The sequence below is a fragment of the Leuciscus leuciscus genome (genome assembly GCF_965113295.1).
Source record: "Leuciscus leuciscus genome assembly, chromosome: 3".
Classification (NCBI taxonomy): Eukaryota; Metazoa; Chordata; class Actinopteri; order Cypriniformes; family Leuciscidae; genus Leuciscus; species Leuciscus leuciscus.
The window spans coordinates 16,443,345-16,468,050 of record NC_138727.1 but is presented as its reverse complement, the minus strand read 5'-3'; the positions used below and the strand labels follow the sequence as shown (position 1 = coordinate 16,468,050).

General features: G+C 37.6%; 1 protein-coding gene and 1 long non-coding RNA gene across 2 annotated transcripts; one reads left to right on the top strand and one right to left on the bottom strand.

Moving 5' to 3' along the window:
• Positions 1 to 1,179: 1,179 nt before the first annotated feature.
• Positions 1,180 to 24,321, top strand: ecpas (Ecm29 proteasome adaptor and scaffold). Its single transcript, XM_082165878.1, has 49 exons — positions 1,180 to 1,242; positions 2,019 to 2,149; positions 2,694 to 2,810; positions 2,965 to 3,083; positions 3,690 to 3,836; positions 3,927 to 4,098; positions 4,265 to 4,404; positions 4,496 to 4,574; positions 4,660 to 4,779; positions 4,870 to 4,955; positions 5,174 to 5,249; positions 5,341 to 5,390; positions 5,491 to 5,557; positions 5,652 to 5,774; positions 5,968 to 6,071; positions 6,163 to 6,286; positions 6,747 to 6,827; positions 6,949 to 7,168; positions 7,471 to 7,562; positions 8,101 to 8,235; positions 8,338 to 8,479; positions 9,574 to 9,746; positions 9,916 to 10,017; positions 10,296 to 10,419; positions 10,948 to 11,093; positions 11,189 to 11,243; positions 11,348 to 11,462; positions 11,722 to 11,790; positions 11,933 to 12,050; positions 12,157 to 12,324; positions 12,444 to 12,523; positions 12,618 to 12,723; positions 12,819 to 12,866; positions 12,958 to 13,076; positions 13,157 to 13,307; positions 13,932 to 13,997; positions 14,331 to 14,420; positions 16,276 to 16,342; positions 16,439 to 16,530; positions 16,621 to 16,687; positions 16,867 to 17,058; positions 18,994 to 19,205; positions 19,372 to 19,415; positions 21,524 to 21,716; positions 21,902 to 22,043; positions 22,125 to 22,230; positions 22,402 to 22,490; positions 22,723 to 22,794; positions 23,338 to 24,321. Exons 1-49 carry the CDS (start codon positions 1,221 to 1,223, stop codon positions 23,475 to 23,477), a joined length of 5,493 nt encoding a protein of 1,830 aa, XP_082022004.1. The 5' UTR covers positions 1,180 to 1,220; the 3' UTR covers positions 23,478 to 24,321.
• LOC309495948 lies at positions 19,422 to 21,246 on the bottom strand. Its single transcript, XR_014204895.1, has 3 exons — positions 20,902 to 21,246; positions 19,792 to 20,865; positions 19,422 to 19,725 (listed from the first exon to the last, which is right to left on the bottom strand). It is a non-coding gene; the product is annotated as an uncharacterized lncRNA (long non-coding RNA).
• Positions 24,322 to 24,706: the final 385 nt, after the last annotated feature.

Here is a 24,706-nt window from a genome sequence, read left to right as displayed (position 1 = left end):
CTCCATCTGGCAGAAGTTCTCTGGAAGAACGGTGAGACCTTGTCTTATACCTCATAGCCTACCCCTGGACAATTTTCAGATTCTTCATCTCACCTCCATCTACATCGACTCCAAACCATGATGTCATTTCCACTTTATTCCAAAATATTGTTTTATGTCATTGTCAATCAACACATCATGTTTAGTCTACCCCTGCAGGGCCGTTGACATATAACCGGGACAAGCAGTATCATTGTCCAAGATCCTCCATAGACCTTTTTCACAGCAGCACCATCTTTGATTTTTAATGGGAATGAAAGCGAGGCTGTGAGGGACAGACATGCTTCTCTCCAATGGGCTGTACTGTTATTTAATGTGTTTTTGGATTGTTATAATATCTTTCCAAGAAATTTCAGTTTACAAAAAACTCCTGACAATGTAAGCTGTGGAAAATTGTAAGTAATATAAAACTTTATACAGCGTTTTACAGCGGATGCCATTGGAAACAAGGCAAGGCTATCCCTCACAGCCTCACTTTCATACCTGCCATTGCGCTGCTCTGAATAAGGTCTATAGGGCATCAACATTTTGTCCTTCCTTCATAGTCACACAGCTTTAATTATTAAATAGCTGACAGAATTTTTGTATTATTATTACTGAATTCAAAAAACACAAATCACTTCAACTCAAAAACAAAAAAAGTTATTAGGCATGTTTAACCTGAACGTAGACACTTTTGGAATTATACTAAAAGGCATTTTACTTAGGCTGATTACTAAAAGTATGAATTATCAATCAGACGACAGAAGGCATATAGAGTACAGCAGTTTTTCTTAGTAAATCTTTTGATCATATTGATCATATAGAGGCCTTAGAAATTCATGTATCAAATATGATACAGTTGGCTTTATTAAATAAGCTTCATAATTAATTAATTAAAAAATAAAAAGTATCATATCATATTGCTTAATTCATGTACTGTATGTCCTTGTTCAGTGTGTCAGTTAATTTTTATTTTTATTTATACAGCTATTTTATTTGCTTTGTAGCATTTTACACTGTCTGGATTGATTATATTAATAAACTAAAAATGAAGTACAACTACATTGAAACTGAGAGAGAGAGAGAGAGAGAGAGAGAGAGAGAGAGAGAGAGAGAGAGAGAGAGAGAGAGAGAGAGAGAGATGTTGTCTCAATAGGAGTGGCAGTGCTGGTGGTGGTGAGTCTGACTTCACTTCAAACATGGCTGCACAGGACGAGCTCAGTAAGTTTAACTCATTCTACATGTTTTATTACTTCATTACTGCATACTTGTTTTCAACACTCTCTTCATTATTGGTCACTTAAATGAAGATTGAGCTCATCTTGTTGTCTGTTTGCTTACCGGTAGTTACATAAATAATATTTGTAAAGTGAATATCAGTTTGGCAGCTAGTCGGCTAGTATGTGCTTACAGAGGCCCAATGCTCAGTCATGCTCCAAAATGAAAGTAATTCTATTGGGTTTGTCTAAGTAAGAGGATTCTTCAACCTGTATTTTTCGCGCAATTAGCGTTATCTGAATGTCATAGTGGTCCAGGGCTGGTTGTCATTTATTGACAGCGTGAGAAATAACTGTAGATAATAAACGGTAACGTTGGTTAGCAGTGAGGCTATGCAGCTCGCACGCTAACCAACTAGCGAATTTGAACGTCTATATTTACAGTTTTTCTATGTTTACAGTTCGTCTTGTTGTCTGTTGTTCATTTGCAAGCTTGTTGGATGATTTTATTGTAAGTTGATTCGTTTATTCATTCATAGAGAGCCGGTTAATGACACTCATGTCATGGAAATAGATTTCATTGCATTCATTCTCAGTCTCACTTTAATACATCTTTTGGATAAATGAGAAGGTTATTATAATTAACATGTGATCTTACAGGAATTATATGAGAAAGTCTTTCCATTTAAATAAAGTTGAAAATAGCGGAGTTGTTCCATTTTCATTTTGAACACTCTGTATCTGTTGCTTACTTTCTTTCTCTTTGTTTCCTTATCATAGACCAGTTGGAGCGTGTGTTTATGCGCTTGGGTCATGCAGAAACAGATGAGCAGTTACAGGATATTATATCCAAATTCCTGCCCCCTGTCCTCCTCAAACTATCCAGTGTGCAAGAGGGGGTTCGCAAGAAAGTAAGTGTGTGTGAGAAAACTGTTTGTAGTGCAGAACCAGGATTTGCAATTAGGGGGCAGTGGAAAATATAATATAAACATATAAAAATGTGTGTGAAATTTTTATTTTGAGAATATTTTATTTACATTATATGTCGTTAATGTTTTTCCCTACCAACTGTTATTGTACTGTTAGATTATTTATTCATTTGTATTTTTTTAATAGTTCTACTCTACATGTTTCCATGGACCCCCAAGTGTGCCCTAGCAGACCTAATTTATATTCTGATTATTATTTTTTTTTTAAATATGATTGTTAAATGTTTTTATATTTTAATTTATATTATGTTACATTGTTAAAAAAGAAATTCGACTCACTATAGTAATATACTGTTAGATTGTATTTATTTAATAATAATAATTTATTTTAGTTAGAATTTTTTTTACTTTCCACGGCTCCCCTAAAACAACTTCTCTAGTAATTGATAGTCAGTAAGTAGCACACATGAGAAGGATTTCAAAGAAGATCTATTAAAGAGCTGGTTTTTGTTACTGCTGTCTCCAGGTTATGGAATTGCTGGTTCACCTGAACAAAAGGATAAAGAGTCGACCCAAGATTCAGCTGCCTGTAGAGACACTGTTGGTTCAGTATCAGGATCCTGCTGCTGCATCTTTTGTCACGGTATGATCGCATACCCACATGTCCCTTTCACCACTGTCAATACGCCTTGTGCCTACCCTTGAAATGGGTCATGTTTTTTTATCCCAAGGTTGTATATTCCCATATGATATAGTGAGAACTTCATTGTCACGGCTGACTGTGTTTGTGTTTGCAGAACTTCACTATCATCTACATAAAGATGGGCTATCCCAGGCTGGAGGTGTCCAAACAGTGTGAGCTTGCACCTACTCTACTCACAGCAATGGAGGGCAAACCTCAGCCCCAGCAGGACAGGTTAGTTTAAACTTTATGTGAAAAGAAACAATGTTGTTTTTATTATTAAGGTAGAATGTAACTGGATATAAACACATTTACAATATATTATATAATGTATGTGTATATATATATATATATATATGTATGCATGTATGTATATATGTGTATATATATATATATATATATATATATATATATATATATATATATATATATATATATATACTCACACACTAATTTCCATTATGCTCACCGAGGCTGCATTTATTTGATTAAAAATACAGGCAAAAATGGTAATATTGTTGAATATTATTACAATTTAAAATAATTATCTATTGTAATATATTTTAAAATGTAATTTGTTCCTTTGATGGCAAAACTGAATTTTTCAGCACATGATCCTTCCAAAATCATTCTAAAATGCTGATTTGGTGATGCACTTTTTTCCAGGAAAGTTCAAAAGAACAGCTTTTATTTGAACTATGAATTAATTAATTTTTGTAACCATACAAAAGTATTATATAATATACATGCATATATTTTTTTTTAAATAGCCATTGTTATTGCAAATATGTCAGTACTGAACAGTATAGATAATGTAGTTTGTTTCTTCTCTCTGTCTAGTCTGATGCACCTGCTGATCCCTACACTGTATCATATGAAATATCCATCAGAGCCATCTAAACCTTCCCCATTTGTCCTGACCGAGAGGCCCAAAACTGTACAACTGCTCTTAGAGTTCATGCTTGATGTTCTTCTGATGCCTTATGGGTATGTCAGCTAAATGTGTAAAATAGGTTTGAGTTGGTAATGGTAATACTGTTTTCTTGAATCTCATTAACTCTTTGATATTACATAAAGGTTTGTGTTAAACGAGCCTCCAATTCGTCCGGCCCCCTCGTCTCCACAAGGGGGATCTGGAGCAGGAGCCGCAGCGGCACAAGGTCTCCCTCAGCCTCCTCCGGGAATGAGCGTTTATGCAGTTAAAAGAGTCATTGGAGAAGCTCAGTGGAGCCCAGAACAACTGGAGCAGGTGAGGATGCTCCGAAAAAGTGTTGGTGGATATTTTTAATGTGAGATTTTGAGATGCCTCCGTTCTGTCTATACCAATAATTATTTAAAGAATGAATGGACTCTTTCTGTGGTGTTTTCTTTCTAATTCTTCACTGAGTAACCTTTTTAGCATTCTGTTTTTGCAGTGTAAGCTGGGGATTGTGAAGTTCATAGAGGCAGAGCAGGTACCTGAGGTCGAAACAGTCATTCACTTAGTTGTGGCCTCAAGTGACACCAGACACAGTGTTGCCACAGCAGCTGATCTGGAACTGAAAAGCAAGCAGAGGTGAGGCTCTCTGTGATGAGATGTCAAATGAAAGCATGAGGTCTTGAAATAATATTGAAACTCATCTCTTGCATCCTGTTTTGTTCTGCAGCATTATTGACTGGAACAATCCACTCATTATCAACAAAATGTATAAAGTTTACCTGGGTGATATTCCACTCAAAACTAAAGTAAGTACATGCATTACACATGGTTGGTCTAATATCTTTATTACTTTTATATTCAGTGAGGTGTGTTTTTGTTTTTTTTACCCAGGGTGCCACAATGAAGCAGGAGCTGAAGCATGAGCCGGTCAGCACCAGAGTCAAGATGAAGATTCTGCCTCATCTTCTTCGCTCCAGACTGGCTGCTGAATGCTTTCCTGCTAATATACAGGTCAGAGAGACAGTGTTTGACAAAGAAAGTGAATAAGTAAAGAACTTGTTCAAAGGACATCATGGTAACCTTGATTGTCTGTTCGTTCAGGTTGTCTATGATGGACTTTTCGGAGCAAACACCAACAACAAACTCCTGTCCCTCACTCTGCAGTTTGTACATCACATCTGTATGGTGTAAGTATCAATGATCTCTAAGAGTCACATAGAAATTCACATTTACTACAATACAAAACATTTGATAGGTTGATATGTTATAGCCATGAATACAACCAATATTTTATTGAGCATAATTTACTACTTTCACAAGTGCTCTTCTGTTTTGTGTGCATTTGACGTGCATCAGATGGTCACTGTCATTGTGATCATGATAATAATTGTGTTTTAATCTGAAGGTGCCCTGATACCAACAAACCTTTGGGTTTGATGCTACTGAATGGACTTACCAAGCTTATTAATGAGTATAAAGAGGTATGAACGCATGCTGAACAATTTAGGTTATCGATTATGGCTTTTCTGAAGTTTCTGTTAAAGTGACTATAATTTATTTTCTTATTATAAGGACCCCAAGCTACTATGTATGGCTTACTCAGCTGTTGGAAAACTTTCAAGGTAATAAAAATCCTTTTATAACAAACTAAAATAATGTATTGCATTTATTTGAATAAATATGTGTAATATTTATTTTTCTCTTTTTCCTTTGTTATAATAGTCGAATGCCTCAGCTTTTCACGAAAGACATTGCATTGGTACAGCAGTTTTTTGAGTCCATGTGCAAGGTTTGTTTGGAACACGTTTTATACGCGAGTTATCCAGTTGTTACTGAATGATTTGTTGTATGATTTTAAACTTTGTTTCTCTCAATGTAAACAGGAGGAATCTGATGTGCGATTGGCCATACAGGAGGCCTTGTCAATGATGGTGGGAGCGTATGCTAATCTTCAGGGGGCACTTCTGAACCTAATGGAAGCGCTTGTGGCTGCATATATCACAAAGGTTTTTTATCAAATTTTTATTACAAGCATCTTGAAAGAATAAATATAAATGTCAAAACTAAAATTAGAATAACACATTTTAACTTGAATGATATAATACATAATTATTTAACACAAATTTGAGTATGATTAAATATGAAATATTAAAATTACATGCCGTGTGTAATGTCCTGTTGCTTATGGTTTTGTGTTAGCCGGAGGTACAGGTGCGTCAGGTAGCGATGAAGTTTGCCAGCACAGTGTTTGGTTCTGATCACGTAGCCTCTAGATATCTCTTACTGCTGGCTGCAGGAGATCCGTGAGTACATACTTGCACTTCCAGGAGTTCTTTTAAGTTTTCAATTAAGCTTTGTCATGAACGTTATACATCATATGGCCTGTATTCATAGTCGTGAAGAGGTGTCTGGGGAGGCTCAGCGAGCTCTAAGGTCTCTCCCCTCTGCGAAGACAGAGAAAGAGGGATCAAGGCCCATGCCGTCATTCCCTGAGATGGTCAGCTACATCCACGAAAAGGTGTGTTTTTTAAATTTTATTTCTATAGATATCTTCTCCACTGGTGTGTCATGACCCAAAATGGGTCCCAGGCCTGTTCTGATGCTAAATGCTATATAATATATAACTGATCATATAATCACAAGGGTATTGTGATGTGTACATTCCCGGAAGAAAACTTTGAGGCGTTTCAGGGAGTTCAGAAACAGGGCTTACTGATATAGAGAATAACTCCCTTTGGAGTGGAGTTTGTGCTTTGTAACTTTGCAGACCTTTTTCATACTCAAACAGCAACATGACACACTAAAGAAAGTTAAAAATTTAAAAAAGCATAATTGGTCATTTTAAATACGGTTTCACTTGCATTAACATGGTTTTTGCAGATCCCAGTGTGTTTTGTGCAGTCATTTATTGGCAAACCCAGGTAAAAGCTACCAGCTTAAGTAATGTATAGAGGCTGACCTTTATGTATGTGTCATAGGCTGCACAGAGATTGAAGACTCCTGCGAAATACATCGTTGGTACTTCCACGCTGCCTTTTAATCCTGCCACATTTGGAGAGGTACATTGACAGTCTTTAGACTTAAATCTTTAGAATTTTTCCAATATTTAATTTAATTTATGAATTGCCACATATAATTTAAATTGAACAAATGCTAATCTTTACTCTTTTGTTTCCACAGATAGTTCTTTATCTTAGGACGTGTCTATCTTATAGTGCTGGAGCCACACCCACAACTCAGAGCCTGATGGACATGCAGGATGATGCTCCTCTTATTGGACGCTATGTTCAGTCATTACTATCCAATGATGCTTCTCCTTCCTCTGCCAATAAAGGAGGAGAGGTCAATCCAGTTCATGTATACATTGACCTACTGCAACAGCTGCTGTCAGCTGTAGGAGGTGAGGAAGATTACAAATTGTGGTTTCTAATAGGAGTGGGCAGTATGAAAATATACTGTGGGAATATATATCGTGTGGTGGAGAGATTTTTTTGCAGTGTGTTCACCAAAACGGAAAACTATAGTTCCAAACTAAATAATCAAATTAAATGAACAATTCATTGATTGAAAATTGGCTTTACTACATACCTATAATATATGTAATATGTAAAACATAATCTATAAGAAAATAAAGTGGATTATCATAAATATATTTTGTGTGATCTGATGTTGTGATCTCATCACATTAATTCATTAATACAGGTATTCCAGTGATGTACGCTCTTTTGGAAGTGGTCTCTGTGTGCCCAGAGAAACTTACTCCCAAGTTTGTAGACAAAATCGACTGGATTAAAGTAATTTTTTGATTTTATTTTTAATGTTATATAATATTACTGTTCGAAGGTTTGGGGTAAGTAATTTTTTTAAAGAAATGAATACTTTTTTTTTTATTTAGCAAGAATGCATTAAATTGATCGGAAATTGACAAAGATTACTGACAGTATTGCATTGCAAAAAAGTTCTATATCAAATAGATGTTTTTCTTTTTATACATTAAAGAATCCTGAACAAAATTGTCAGTTTCCACAAATATATTAAGCAGCACAACTCCATTGATGAAAAATTGAGAACCAAATCAGCATATTAGAATGATTTCTAAAGAATCATGTGACACTGAAGGAGTAATGGTTGCTGAATATTCAGCTTTGACATCACAGGAATAAGTTATGTTTTAAAATAATTTCTTAATTTAAAATAAAAATCTTACCGACCCCAAACTTTTTGAATGGTATGTGTATATTATAACATATCCTCTGGAATGGAGATTTTTTTACTTTAAGTATGTCTGACTATAAAAATGAAATTTGTTCATTATTTATGTTAATTTTGCAGGGTCTCATGAACACTAATAAAGAAGACCTGCGTGAGTTGGCAGCACAACTGTACGCCATGGTTGTCTCTACTATGTCTGGAAATGAACTTAGAACTGCTGTACAAAACCTGATCAAGACAACTAAAGACATGCATGTATGGAAAAATTATTTTATTATTATATTTATTATAAAAAATATTTTTTTAAATGATAATTTGATAATTTTCACTATTATTATTATTATTTTTTACATTTAGAGTCCTGAGACTCAGCATGGTGCCGTCTTGGCTCTGGGCTACATGGTGGGCAGATACATGAATAAGAGGCGGAGCTTAATGCCTACTGAAGCCACTCCCAAAGAAAATGAGGAACAAATTGCCATGGCCACAAAAATCATCGGTATGTGCGTTTTCACAGTGTTTTACATTCGACACTTGATATTGGGATGCTCTTAAATAACATTTCATAAGTTAACATGTTTCATTAGTTACAGGTGAAGTATGTAAGTTCTGTGACACTAGTGGCACCTAGCGGAATTACAAAAATAAATTAATAAATATTAATACATTTTAGCAAACGCCCCTTTTGCACATCTGCACCTCCCTCAACTCAAACTTCACAAATACTGCTCTTATGGGTCTCTCAACAGGTAAAAGTAGGCTATTTTAAATAAAAGGTCCAAAATATTAGTGATACTTTTAGCTGTGTTGCTGTGAGTAAGCATTTGAGTAGACACTGTCTAGAGTGAGTGCATGTTTTTGTCATTGACATTTCCAATGTAGACAGCCTCAAATTGTTGTGGCGTGTGAAGTAAATAATATAAATTTGAACATTTGTCTTTCTGAATGATTGTAGCGCGTTGCATCTCAATGCCCCGTTCGCTCCGATGTGTTTATGACCTGTTTAATCTTTGAAGGTGCAGCTAAATTTGGCTTTCACCTCTGTAACTGGAGCTGAATGTCTTTTCCCATGCAACGCATCAGTCATGGTCCCACATGGCTAAACACCCTCTGGCTCAGCCTGCTAAAGTATTCCTGCCCCAAAATCAGGCTATTGGTTGAGCTGGAAAGAGACAGACCTGAGCGTATGTTTAGATCAGGGATGGGCAACTTTGGTCCTGGAGGGCCACTGTCCTACAGAGTTTAGCTCCAACCCTGAAAAAATCACCTGCCTGTAAATTTCTAGTAATCCTGAGGACCTTGATTCGCTTGTTCAGGTGTGTTTGATTAGGGTTGAAGCAAAACTCTGTAGGACAGTGGCCCTCCAGGACCGAAGTTGCCCATCCCTGGTTTAGATGGAGTCTGGAGGGCACAATGTTTAGACTTTTGGGGGAGATTAACCCATGAATGGCATACTAATAGTCAATGAACAATAAACTGGGTTAAGAGAGTGTATTTTAATAAAAAAATCTTACATGCTTCATCTTTAACTATTGTAGCAAAAAAATCCAATTATATGAATTTAACAAAAGCTACCAATGTGTTTGTCTACAGGTTCATTTTTAGATAGTGAGTCTCCTCTGTTGACTGTTGCTGCTGTGACAGCATTGGGTGAGATTGGCCGTAACAGCGTGTTGCTGATACCAGCGGATGGAAATGGCTTCACTAAACTCAGTCTAGTTGATAATCTGCTCGCCAGGATCCCATCTGGCAAAGAGACTGGCAAGGTAAAACAAAATACTCAGAGAGTGAATAAGTGTGACTGTATTATTGATGTGTGCATTCTAAATTTAACTAAGAGCTTCTGTATTTATCAATTTCCACACTGAAATTAAGGTGGTTATTATAATTTTTTTGGTATTTATGGTACTGATCAGATGCTGTTTGTGTTATCAGATGAAAGAACGTGCCATCCAGACCCTTGGGTTCCTGCCGGTGGGAGATGGAGAATTCCCACACCAGAAGAAAATCCTGCAGGGTCTCATGGATTCTGTAGAGGTGATATTATGACCCTCTTCATGACACATCACCATTGAAGCCAATTCAAATGATGTTATTATTCATGTAACTTCCATTCATTCAAAATAAAATACTGACAAATTAGACTGTTCATTGTGGATTATATATAAGTAACATTTTATTTATTATGTTAATGTACAATGTGTTTTGTCAGCATAGGGCAGTGAATTCATATTAAATAAATATTATGAAAAAAAACAATGTTGCTATTTCTTCATATTCTTTATTGTTAGATGTTTGTGTTTTGTTTCTTTTAGGCCAAGCAAGTGGAGCTGCAGTTTACAGTGGGAGAGGCTTTAACTAATGCTGCTGTAGGAAGCCGCTCTGGAGCTGCCCGAGATGTGTGGACATGTACTGAAGACCAGTACTGTCCTCCTGACAGTAAGTATGTCTGGGAGAGACAGAGAGAGGAAGCTGTGCGTGTTCAGACAGGTCTTAACCACACAAGGGAAAGCTTTTCCAGATACTTGTCTTTTGGACAAGTAAAACTGTTTGTTTACTTGCCTGAAAACCTAAAATTATTGGCAACATGGAACGAGGCATCAGGAATATAGATTAACTGCACTTTGTTCAGTGTGTGTGTTATTTATTTAAAATGTACTTAAGTTATTGGTTACACTTTATTTGAGGTGTCCTTGTTACAGTGTAATTATACATTTAAGAACTGAGTTATAATAATTAACTGCATGTACTTACTGTAGGGTTTGGTTTAGGATTAGTTTGTTGCATGTAATTATGCATTATTTATAGTTATTACTATAGTAATTACATATAACATGTGTAACAAGGACACTGTGAAATAAAGTTTTGCCACATTATTTTATTTAATTTTTTGATGACAAGCATCAGAGCAGTTTGAGCCCTGATTCAGAGTTGTGCACTTAAATAATTTCTCTCTTCCTCTAACAGATATGAAGAATAATGACATAGTGCCCTGGGTGTTAAACTCTGTCTTGTCTAAATACATACCAAGTCCAAACCCTCATGTTCGGCAGGCTGCCTGTATATGGCTCTTGTCTCTTGTCAAGAAACTCAGCCATCACAAAGAAATACAGGTAAATACACATACAAAACACACTCTCAGTCTCATTTATACATGCAAAGAAACATTGTCGTTACAAAATGTCTGTCTTCTCTTTGTCTATTATAGTCTCATCTGAAGGAGATACAGACAGCCTTTATCTCTATCTTGTCTGATCCAGATGGTGAGTCACGTTCTGCTCTTTTAAAGATCACATTACATTTTGACAGAATATCTTAAGTCTGGGAGCTTGTGGGCAAGATTGACAGTGATGATCTGTGTGTGTAGAACTCAGTCAAGATGTGGCGTCTAAAGGACTGGGGTTGGTTTATGAGCTCGGAGGGGAACAGGATCAACAGGAACTGGTATCAACCCTTGTGGAAACTCTCATGACTGGTAAAAGGTATTAATAAACAAGCTTATTTCTGGTTCCTGTTATTAATTATATTATTAATTATTAATCACTTTTAGAGTATGATTTTTCATATAGCATTACGCAGACTTACCAAGCCCCTGAACATAGTGCAAACACTACTAACCAGATCCACACTGAACATATTCTACATTTTCAGTTCGTTACATCACAGAATAATATATCGTGGACACATTGCAAGGTGCATTTTGGCTCCTGACTATTGAGAGCTGTGGGATTTTGTTTTCAGAGTCAAACATGCCGTCTCAGAGGACACTGAAGTCTTCCAGGGAGAGGCTCTTGGTAAAGCACCTGATGGGTACGTCCTTCTTTTAGTTTAGTTTCAGATTGTTTAAAAACATTTTAGGGCTTCACAGATTTGAAAATGTTATTCTTTATTAAGGATTTCCAGACTAGGTGTTTTCTTTCATTGTATGTTGAAAGATCTTTTACTTTGGTAGGCAAGGACTCTCCACCTACAAAGAGCTCTGCTCATTGGCTAGTGATCTAAACCAACCAGATCTTGTTTACAAGTTCATGAATCTTGCCAATCATCATGCCATGTGGAATTCCAGGAAGGTGAGCTATATTTACCACAATGTGAATGTTTATAACTTGGTAACTTTAATCATATTTTAGAGCCTTATTAAATAGCATGCCACGATTGACTCTTCCTGTGCTGTAGGGGGCAGCATTTGGATTTAACATCATTGCAGCCAAGGCTGGTGAGCAGATGGCTCCTTTCCTGCCTCAGTTAGTTCCCCGCCTCTATCGATACCAGTTTGACCCCAACCTGGCCATCAGGCAGGCCATGACTAGCATCTGGGATGCTCTCGTCACGGATAAATCCATTGTAAGAGATAAATCCAATAAATACATTATTACTCAGTCATAAATTACATTGCTTAAAAGAAATTGGGGACACTGTTGTTTTAATGATTTGTTATATTTAATTATATTTGTTTTTGGCAGGTGGAGAAATATTTTAAGGAAATTCTTCAAGATGTCATATCCAACCTCACTAGTAACATGTGGAGGGTGCGGGAGTCAAGGTAATGTGTCTAGATAGGCTTGGAAGAACCAAGATTTCCACCCATGCTAGATCAGGTTTATATCATCAGGGCCCTTTCTGTTTTTTTTGTTCAGCTGCATGGCTTTGAACGATCTCGTACGTGGAAGGCAGGCAAGTGATATCATCGACCGCCTGTCAGAAATCTGGGAGACTCTGTTTCGGGTCCTGGATGATATTAAGGTGAGAAATAAATGTGTGTTCTGGGCTTATGTGTGTGCTTTGCTTCTGACATACAGCTATTTTTATTTGACCATCTTATTTGTTTCCGGTTGTAGGAGTCTGTTCGTAAGGCAGCAGATCTGACTCTTAAGACTCTCAGTAAAGTGAGTTGCAGGACTGAATGCTGGATACCCCATTGATTTTCCTCTCAGGGACACCACCGATAACTGACATGTGTGTATGTTTCTCCAATAGGTGTGTGTGCGCATGTGCGAATCGACAGGTGCTACTGCTCAAAGGACAGTGGCTGTGTTGTTGCCAACTTTACTGGACAAGGGCATCGTCAGCAACGTATCCGAAGTGCGGACTCTCAGGTAGAACACAATCATTTACCAGCCATACGCACAAAAAACACTAAGTATTCAGAGTATAAGTGAGTATTTTTGTGTATTAGTATCCAAACTCTAGTGAAGATCAGTAAGACAGCAGGCAGCCGTCTGAAACCCCATGCTCCTCGACTCATCCCGGCTCTGTTGGAAGCCCTGAGTGTGCTGGAACCACAGGTGCTCAACTACCTCAGTCTGAGAGCCACAGAGCAGGAGAAGGTGAGCAAAGCAAAACAATCTAAACATTAGTACTGTTTGGTGTCAGGTCCAGTTCCTGCTCCCCTTCATAAACAATTGAGACCAGTTTTACCATGCTCAAGCAGTAACAATAATATTGTTTAATATAACTCAACCTTATATACACATGATTTATCCACTCTTACTAATTAGAACCTACCATTCCTTATTCCATTCAGTGTACGTGATCATTAAGAACAAGAGTTAAAACAAAATGTCAATAAATACAATAAATTGGACAGATAAAACAAAAAGTACACTTGCTTATAAACATTTCCATAAATGACAATATAATGAGCTTTCAGGTGTGTGATCTCGTGAAGGCCACTCTGCTAATATAGGAAACATCATTAATAAAACATTAAATTTTTTACTTTGTGGCACTCCTAATACTCTGACATTACTGCTCTACAGTAAATCACCAAAGAATAAAACTTGACACTGTTAAATGGTCTTTTTGGCTCAGCGAATGATGTGAGTTTGAGGAGGGACAAACAATGGCCAAAGGAGGGAGTTTCTGCAATTTCTTTTGGTGACAGTGAGATTATAACACACCACATTTGTTTTATATATTGTACTCATTATTTTCTTTTCTTTCTGTGACAGAGTGCCATGGATGCTGCTAGGTTAAGTGCAGCCAAGTCCTCTCCTATGATGGAAACCATTAATATGGTAAGACACCATTATTATACACCATCCTTATGAAGAATAAGGATTAAGCGTTAAGCTGCATTCTGATTCAGAGGGTCCCTAAACAGTGTCCACTGCTCTCCTCAGCATCTCTAGAAGTTCATTTCACTTAACAAATTAAAACATACCAATTTGTCCTTTTAGAGAATGAAAGTCTTATAAGCCTAGCATATCCATTATCTAGTTATTTATTCCATATGGGGAATTACATGAGCGTTTAAATACATAAAACGTCTATATGTAGCCACATTTACAGGGTGTTTAAAAGTGTGTTTTGGATAATGATGTTTATGTGCACTGTGTTTGTGTTTTTAGTGTCTGCAGCACTTGGATGTGTCTGTGTTAGGAGAGCTTGTTCCCAAACTTTGTGATCTGCTAAAGAGTGGAATTGGACTTGGTACAAAGGTAAACATCCTGCTTAATTTTTATCAGTAATATACCTTTTCCTAACAGGCTAAGGGCCGATTCATACGGAGCCCCTAAAGCAGGGAACGACAACTGGCGGCCCGCGGGCCAAAACTGGCCCGCCAGCAATATTTTCTGGCCCGCCGGATTATTTTGGAAGTTCTAAATGCTGCACAAAACTCTTCCACTATTTGAGAAAAGCTGTAGTCGCGCTGCGATTTCACCGCGGGATTACATTTTAAAGTATAACTGTGCGTTCACACCGGACGCGAATAGCGTGTCAAATTCGCGCCTGCCGCGTCTAGTTATACGCTTGACCACTTTGTGTCCATTCGCGCGTCAAAAGACGGTAGCGGCCAGAACTCTGGTGTAGGCCTACTTTGGACGGAGCGGGCGGTCTGACTGACAATAGTCCACTCCCGACATCTTTTGACAGCGTATCCGCACTTACTGTAATTCTGACCACCTGCACCTAGCTCTGAGGAGCTGTTTGGTACTGAAACCATTGTCAGTCAACAACATTCTTTTTTTGCAAGGATGTTTGAAATAGTTCGGCAGAAAATAGCCTACTTCATTTGTCAGTAGGGCAATATGATTTTCGTTTATGTTGCTTAGAAATATGAGTGATAGGCTTTGTCCTATTTAATTTATGTTATTTATATTTCCAAAATTTTTTCTGTGGCATTTTTTTTCTCTGCTGACAGTACAATGTTAAGATAGCCTAATATTTATATTGACACGAACACAATTTTTGTATAGTATTTATAATTATGATAGGCTACTTAATCTCCTTCTTTCCGTTAGAGACATTTGAATGTGAGATTCTGGAAACGAGATCTAAATTTTGCGGACCCGTCAGGTCGGGAAATAAAGCGGATGAACACCGTATTTTAAGCGGTTGCTGAATAGAACCTTGTGGGAGCGGGACGAAAAAAAAAAACAGTCCCGCGCAGACCTCCTTAAACCTTAGGTGTGTATGTGTGTGTCCCGAATAAATAATAATAATAAAAAAGGAATAAAGTTGGACTGTAAGCGAATGAGGCATGATTGCTATTCACACTTTTATTAAAATGGCTGTAATCTGTTACCACAATAGTACTTGATCTGTTTAAAATGATTTCCTTGATATATGCCTAAGGTGTTAAATTAAAAATTAAAAATTTAAATTAGTCTAATCCAGTAATTCATTTTTTTCTATTTTTGATTTGAGCACAATCAGAAAATCAGAAAACCCGTCGTTATTCGTTTTTTCATTTTAGTTCAGGAAATAAATAATGGAAAAACAAGTTGTTTTTCATCTTTTTATTTTTGGTTTTAATTTGAAAAAAACGATTGAACAAATGATCCACGGACGGTGACGGAGCCATCATATTCCGCGATTATAGGCCTATAAGAGTATTAAATTTGTATCCATAGGCCTACTCCGTGTAGCTGGCCCGCCATCTACTGGCTAAAAAAAATATTGGCCCGCGGCCAAAGTTACTTGCCGACCCCTGCCCTAAAGGGACATGTAGAGGAAAATGTATTCCCACTGCCATGTCCCTTTAGGAGCTCTGTAGGTTCACACAGAATGCGTTTTTCAAAGCAAAAAACAAGAGATGTGGGGCAGTGGAATGGGATTAAAAAATCATGGGCTCAGGACGGCGTTTTTAAAAGTTAAAACTTATTTTAACTTAAGCGGCGCTTTTTTAGAACACTGTGTCATGCTGCAAGAATGCTAGATGCGAGAATCAAGCACATGGGGCAAACACGTCCATCTAGTGCGTTTACATAGAAAAACAATCAAAAAGTAGCGCAGTGGAATGGAAAAACGTTCTGTGTGAACCTGTCCTAACACTTGTGTGTGTTTTTATAGGGAGGATGTGCCAGTGTGATTGTGTCATTGACAGTGCAGTGCCCTCAAGATCTCACACCATATTCAGGTAACGCACACCTATAAATCAGAGGCGTTATACTGTATGTAAGTTTATAAAGTATTTAAATCTTATACGTGTGTTTGGGTGTCTTTTATCCCACAGGTAAACTCATGAGTGCACTCCTAAACGGGATCAATGACCGTAGTAGTGTCGTTCAGAAGTCGTTTGCCTTTGCCATTGGACATCTGGTCAGGGTATGAAAACACACCTGAATACATACAGTATTTCAAATGAACCTAAGTCAACTACAGAGATACAAAACAATACTCTGTTTTCCCCATCAGACAGCCAAAGACGGCAGTGTTGAGAAGCTTCTGCAGAAACTGAACACCTGGTACCTGGAAAAAGAGGGTATGAGGACTTTGACTGTAAAGTAATAGAAAAAGCAAGTTATATGGCTTTGGAATGACATGAAAATGGTGTCATCAATGCCTCACCTTTATTAAATGAAGAGGATTTCTCTTAAAAATAAGAATTGTATAAACCCTTTTGCTGCCTAGATTTGTGAAGTGCTTTTCTGTGATTCTCAGAGGTGCTGTACAAGTCCACATGTTGTCTGGTGGTTCATGCCATCAGTCACTACAGTCCCGATGTGTTGAAGGCTCATGCTGGAGTGGGTTTGCCGCTGGCGTTTCTAGGCATGCACCAGGAGGCCGAGGAAGAGAAAGGAGAGAGCGCTGAGGCCAACCTGTGGGCTGAGGTCTGGCAGGATCATGTGCCTGGTAGGTTAAGATGCACAACCCTTGGAAAAGAAAATATTCATTTATGACCCACAGTTTTCATTTTGAACAAACTAAAATCCACAAATTTCATTTAGCCTGTGTGCGTTTTTTCTTCCAATGTTTAAAGATTTTATTTTAGGTTAGGCTATTTATGCTATTATTTTTAAATAAATAATAGCACTTAAGTGAGTTCACTTAACGATGTGTCGACACATGAATAATTGAATGTGAGTTGTGAATTGATTCATTGAAATGGACGATTCGAACAGTTGCATATAAATAAGTGATGAGGACATCAGTGAATATTCTGGTTGTTTCAATATATTTTGTAGGGACTTAATTTCATTATAACATCATCTAACTATCCCCCTTTGTGGAACACAAGACTCATAATAATGGATGTTTTTTTAATAAACACTGATAGAAACTTTACAGTTATGCACAATGGTAAATATTTAATTGATGAATTGTCAATACAATAAATAACCTAGGGTATGATTTTACCCCAAAATTCAACATATCTGATGGTAACTGCAAATCCACCTTTCACTGCCTGGATTCCAGTTTCTTCTCCAGATCCATTTGCTGCTTTTTATCTGTAGCTTTTGGCATACTGTAAAAAAGACAGCTCAGATTTCTTGTTGAATCTGTGTACAGTCAACCGCACAGCTCTTTCCCATTTTAGATGTGTTTTTCTCAGCATTTACACTGGACCCAACGTATTTTTTCCACTCTGTGACTCCCGTCTACTGTGACCTCATATGCATACCTTCTATAGCCTAAAAGCCTCCGATATATACACTACCTTTCAAATGTTTGAGGTTGGTAAGGTTTTAAAAATATTTTTGTAAGAAGTCTTTTGTGCTCATCAAGGCTGCATTTATAAAAAAATAAAATAAAAATCCTCATCACCTTGTTACCTTATCATTTATTCCTGTGATGGCAAAGCTGAATTTTCAGCATCATTACTCCAGTCTTCACTGTCACATGATTCTTCAGAAATCATTCTAATACGATGATTTGGTGCTCAAGAAACATTTCTTCTGTTGAAAACTGTTGTGCTGCTTAATATTTTTGATAGCTTTTTTCAGGATTCTTTAACAGCATTTATTTGAAATAGAAATCTTTTGTAAAATTATAGATGTTTACTGACACTTTCGATCAATGTAAGGCATCCTTGTTGAATAAAAGTATTAATTTCTTCTTCTTCAAAAAAGAAAATTTACCCCAAACAGTAGTCTACTGCATATTACAGTGTGTTAGGGGATATCATGAGAGAATGAATTCAAGGGATAGTTCACCCAAAAATGAAAATTCTGTCATTAATTACCCTAATGTTGTTCCAAACCCGTAAGACTTTCGTTCATCTTCGAAACACAAATTAAGATCTTTTTAATGAAATCTGAGAGCTTTCTGTCCCTCCATTGACAGTCAACACAACTACCTCTTTCAAGCCCCAGAAAGGTAGAAAAGACATTAAAGTAATCCATGTGACTCCAGTGGTTCAAAGTGTGTTCACGAGAGCATCACAGCGTGTTCTGTTGACCCGAGAGCGGATGCGGTTGCGTGCTTTGGAGATTAATATTTTGTAAATAAAGAGGTAAATAGTTTTTTTGCACAAACCAAGCACTCACGTCATTTCATAAAATTGAGGTTAAACCACTGGAGTCACATGGATTACTTTAATGATGCCCTTACTACCTTTCTGGGGCTTGAAAGTGGTAGTTGTGTAGACTAGTCAATGCAGGGACAGAAAGCTCTCAGATTGCATCAAAAAGATCTTCATTTGTGTTCTGAAGATGAACGAAAGTATTACGGGTTTGAAACGACATGAGGGTGAGTAATTGATGACAAATTTCATTTTCACTTTAACTCATGAATCAATCTGTTTCCTCTCACTTTAAAAAAATAATAATTATGCATTCTGTATTTTAGGCAGCTTTGGTGGGATCAGGTTGTACATGACCGAGCTCATAGCCATTACTCAGAGGGCTCTGCAGTCTCAGTCCTGGAAGATGAAGGCTCAGGGTGCCGCTGCCATGGCAACTATCGCTAAGCAACAAACGGGCTCACTGGTGGCACCTCACCTGGGCATGGTGCTAAGTGCACTTCTACAGGGGCTTGCAGGACGTACCTGGGCAGGGAAGGTAATATACTCTCTCAAACAAACTCTGTGCTGAGGGACAGACTTAATGCACCTGGGAAAAGAACACTTTAATAAGACACGAGAAGCATGATCTAAGTGGTTTGAAACTGATTTCTCCCTTGCTGTATTTGTGGCCACTGAAGTATCAATGGCTTGTGTCTCCACAGGAAGAGCTGCTGAAAGCTGTTGGATCTGTAGTGTCTAAATGCAGGTTAGATTCTTTCAAACACACATACAGTAGTTGTGCTCAATTTTACAGGATATGTATGATGTTTAGCATAAAACATTAGAAAATCGTAATCGTAATATGATCGTAAAGGGATAGTTCACTAAAAAATGAAAATTCTCTCATTGACTCATGCCATCCCTGATTCAATTTTCTTTCTTCAGATAAACACAAAAGATAATTTTTAGGAAAATAGGGGCTTTTGCACCAGGTGGTTCTAGGAACTAGCCACCAGGATGATTCACAGAGAACTAAATGTTCCCAGAGAGCCACCAGTAGGAACTTGTTGTTGTGACTTTTATTTTGATGGTGCGGCGACATTAATTTTGATGGCGCTGAGAACCCCAGAGCCTGAGCACACAGCGTTCTCATTCTCCGTCTTCATTAGTTTACGATCTGTTTAACAGTCCTGTCTAATATGTTTTAGACAGTAGATGAATGTCAAATGTCGTTAGCTGAGCAGAAATACATAATAATGTTTCGCTTGGAACTTAGCTTAAAGTTACGTTGGATTTTCTCCTTGGCGTAAAGGTTGAGAGGTCCAGGTTTTCCATGTTCGTAGAGTTAGTTTGTGGAGTAAATATATAGGCTATAATCTTTGTGTGTGCACTGCTTATTTAAAATGGCGGGTGCTAGTGTTTCGTGTGCGTTCGGCCAATCAGCGTACAATTACATCACTGGTAGTTCCTATAGTGCTGATTTAGAGCCTACTCTGAAGTAGGAGCTAATTTATTTCCCCCAAAAGGTATTCCTAGAACTAAAATCATTCCCAGTTCCTGCGGCACGAACACGGCAAAAAGCCTAGGTACTTCCGCAATTAGTTCGAGGGGAAAATGCCACTTTTCCACTGCACGTTACAGCTTGGTACGGCTTGGCTCGCTTTACTTTGGCTCGGTTTGCTTTTACGCTGCATTGTAGGACCGCTTCAAAGTGGGTGGGATCTCAACAGAGGTGGTACCAAAAAAAAAGTACTAGGTAACTGGTACACAGTGGAAAACCCCCCAAAAGTGAGCCGTACCAATGTGCAGTATCCACCTGGATGATGCGACGGCAGCCATATTGCGCCAGAACGCCCACCACACACAAGCTTATTGGTGGAGAGGAGACAGTGATGAAGCCAATCTATACATATGGGGATGATTAGGAGGCCATGATGGACAGGCCAAGGGGCAAATTTGGCCAGGATGCCGGGGTTACACCCCTACTCTTTTTCGAAGGACATCCTGGGATTTGTCAGGACCTCGTTTTAACGTCTCATCCGAAGGACGGTGCTTTTTGACAGTATTGTGTCCCCGTCACTATACTGGGGCGTTAGGACCAACACCGACCACAGGATGTACACAGATACATTCAATGTATTCTGAAGCCAAACCGATATGTGTTGGAGAAATGCTAATATTTTTAACCTCAACTATAAATCATTGTTTCCAATCTGCTGTCATGCGAGTGTTGTTTAACGAGATGTTGTGACGCATGGCGTAAGTGCGTTTTGAAGCTTGCGCGAGAAGTGGCGATTCCCTGTTACTTCTCATGCAAACTTGTGAACGTGCCTAGAACAGTTGGCTGGAAGCAATGATTTATAGTTAAAAGTTTAAAATATTAGTATTTTTCTTACACACGCTCACTTATCGTTCACTTCAGAAGACATTGATTTATCCACTGGGGTTGTATGGATTACAGTGACGATCGCTGTGTGTGGTTTTTCAAGCGTCAACCAAGCAGCAACCTTTCGCTTGCATTATATGGACTTAAAGAGATGGATTATTTTCCTAAAAATCTGTTTTTGTTTATCTGAAGAAAGTAAGTAATATATAGAGAGGAAAAAAATTTTTTGGGGCGAACAATCCCTTAAAGGGATGTACTACATTTAAAAAAAAGTTATATAGAAAATTACTTCATTTACATCAATTTACATCAATTACCCTGTTCAGACAATATCATTGATCCACAGTGGGGAAATGTGCAGAGCATGTTGGGAAGACATAACTCACAGTAAAAAGAAATAGTAGCATCTTGCCGATTCAGGGTTAGTAAACCTATGAGCAGAACTGTACATTCAATATCTTTTCATAACTTGTGATTTATATCTGTAGTGTTGAGCTACAGAAGCCTGCAGTAGGTCAGCCAACGGTGAGCGAGGTGCTGGATCTGGTGCTGAAGGAATGTAAGAAGGAGAGTCTGGTTTATAAGATGGCGGCTTTACGCAGTGCAGCAGACATCTTGGAGTCGACGCAGGTGGATCGTTTTCAGGAAATCACTGACATTGTTCTTCCTCTCATTAAAAAGGTGCAGTAAACCTTAAAGGCTTATTGTAAATCTCTCTTTTTTTTTTTAAACCCACTCAGCTTTGGCATTCAGTCCAATTGAGTCATAGTGTAACAATATCCCTCAATGTTTTTAATGTTTTTGGGAGCTTCACATCCAGTATCCAATTTAAAAACATTTGTTTTGTGTGTTTTTTTTCTGTTTAGAATCAGCCAGCAAGGGCCGGCTCCCCGAGACATAATGATGATGAGGAGGATGATGTTAAAGCTCGTGAATTACAGACAGAAGTTCTACTGTGTGCATTTGAGACGCTTGGAAAGGCCTGGCCTAAAACCATTCAGACACAGAGTAAGTCTCAGCTACAAGTCTTCATAAACAACAACAACACAAGGGCAGAGTGATGTATAATGAGTGTGTTTTGTTTTGCAGATCAGTTCCAGAATGAGGTTTGTAGATTAATGTGTGATAGATTGAAGCTGAGCACATGGAGGGTTCAACTGGGAGTCCTGCGCACCATGAAGGTCTTCTATCAGGGGTAAAGTGTACTCACAAAAAATCTTGAAAGTTTTCTAACAGATGCCTTGTCTGTCTGGGGGGGGGGGTGGAGTGCTTACAAGCTAGAAAAAGAGTAGTGATAAAGTTGTTGATGAAATGCTTTACAACATCGTATTACAATCGTATTAATGACTGTTTTTGCGTGTTCTAGGTTGTTGCTGTTGGATAAGGAACATCAGAACGCTGCTGTTCTGACTGAGATGTTGTCAGAAACCTGCACTGCCCTGGCAGCACCACTAGGTGGAGTTTCTCATGAACTTCTAAACATTAAAAAGGGATGGTTCATAAAAAAAAAAAAAATTCAATAATGTTGGTAACAAAATAGTTTTGGTAACCCTTGACTTCCAACAGAAATTTCTTACAATATCTTTTGTTTCCACAGAAGAATTTTCATTTTTGGGTGAACTACCCCTTTAAATAGCACCTTTTTGTTCAGACTTGGCTCATGAGAATCATTCTTTTCCTCCCACAGAAAACAAAAGCTATTCATCAGTAAGAACAGACGCCTTGGTGGTAGTTGAACTTCTTTTGAAGAAGATTGAAGGTAGTGTTTATTTGCTCTGACATTCATAAAAGTAACTGATTAGTGTGTTATTATAGGAATGGTTTAATTGTATCATGCTTCAAATGTTCCAAGTGTGAATCTAAATGTTTCTGTAGTGATAGACAACATGCCAATGCGTTAAAAATGTAGTACCTGAAATGCTGGACACTTTTTAATTTAGAAGTTGAAATTGTTTCAGAAAAATCTGATAATAGAATAAAACTACATTAGTTCTATAAAGTGATACATTTTTCATTTCAGCCTAATAAAGGATTATGTATGTTATGTATAATTGGGCTCTCTAACAGTACAGTAGATGGTGGTTATGAAAAAGCAGAAATACAAAGGAAATTGCTGAAACCAAAGCAGCGATGCGCTTATGAACATTACTTTATTAGGCATCATACTGAGGTGCGCTGACATGCACGATTCACTTGAAACTATTTCAATGTCAGAAAGGTGAATTAAAAAGCGACAAAGATGCAAGTATGAAAGTGGGTTAGAAACCTTCTCACTTAAGATTCGTGCTGCTTTATGTTACAGAAAGTGATCAGTGGGAGTGTCTGTCTGAGAGGAGCCGACAACAGCTTCAGCGTTCTTTAGCCACCATGGAAACAGACAGCCGTCCAGACCTGAAGGACAAAGCCCAGACAATGAGAAGAAAAATACAAGCCCTGCCATGAATAACCTGCCCATACACACACTCAGTCACACTATTCTGAGGGTTGATTTGGGAATCTCAATTGTACATTTCAGTAATAATCGTCACGGCCATGTCATATACACCTGAGTTCACATATTTTGCCATAATCTCTACACCAGCTTTCTGTGTAGGCCATAAACCTTTTTTTCCCCATGTATTATGTCTTTGACCTAATGCTTTAACCAATGTGCAAAGACTACATTCGGCTACAATTAGCCATTTTCACTGACCATTTTAACCTGGTTAAAGTCTCAGTATGTGCAAGTTTGAGAATACGTACATCTGGGGGGTGTTTTGTTTAAGATACTAAAAATCATAGATTGTGAAGCAAAAGAGCTGCAGTTATACACATGAATCTGCTCGTTTTGTCAAGATCAGGGTCAGAGCTGCCCTTGTGCACATACATTGCACTCAAAGGGGTTGAGAGACTACTGCAGTTTTCTATGGAAATGCCCCAGTTTGTTAAAGAAATTCTCACATGCAGAATATGTACATAGTCAGACTTTTGCTTTCATTAATTCATTCCTGTTAGAAAAGGAGGTAAGACAAAAGTCAAGCAGAAGAGACAAGGATCCATCCAAAATTGAGCATTTTTTTAAATGAGGGTTGGTGCAAAGGCATTATGTGTGTATTAAAGGGAGGTTTGTAACATAAATAAAACTGAAACCTCAAACCTGCCTTTGCCCATTTTTGCATGTGTGAAAATAAATTTTCCATAATGGATAAATAAAATCTTTGGAAGGAGGCATGTTATGCTGGGTCTCATCTCACCCTTTGTATTTTGTACCCCTTAAATTAAAAATAAAGTTGTGCAATTTTTTGGAGCATATTTGTTCATATCAGCATGAAATACATGTTATTGATCCTATTTCTTTGAAAAGACACTTCACTCTTGCAACAGTTTATTCCACTTAATCTCCAAGCAATATCTGGCTGATAATTGCATAAATGTGTGTGTGTGTATATATATATATTTATTTATAGGCCTCAAGATAAGAGACAATACTTTTATAAATAAGACCACTATTCTATGACATCAAATACATAAAAAATATCTAGGTGTAACTTTGCTAAGTAATGGCAATCAAACTGTATTCAATTATATTAAATGTACAATTAGGCAGGATGTCATTTGTATAAATGTATATATAATGTGTGTATACATATATATACACACGAGTTTTTATATATATATATATATAAACACAC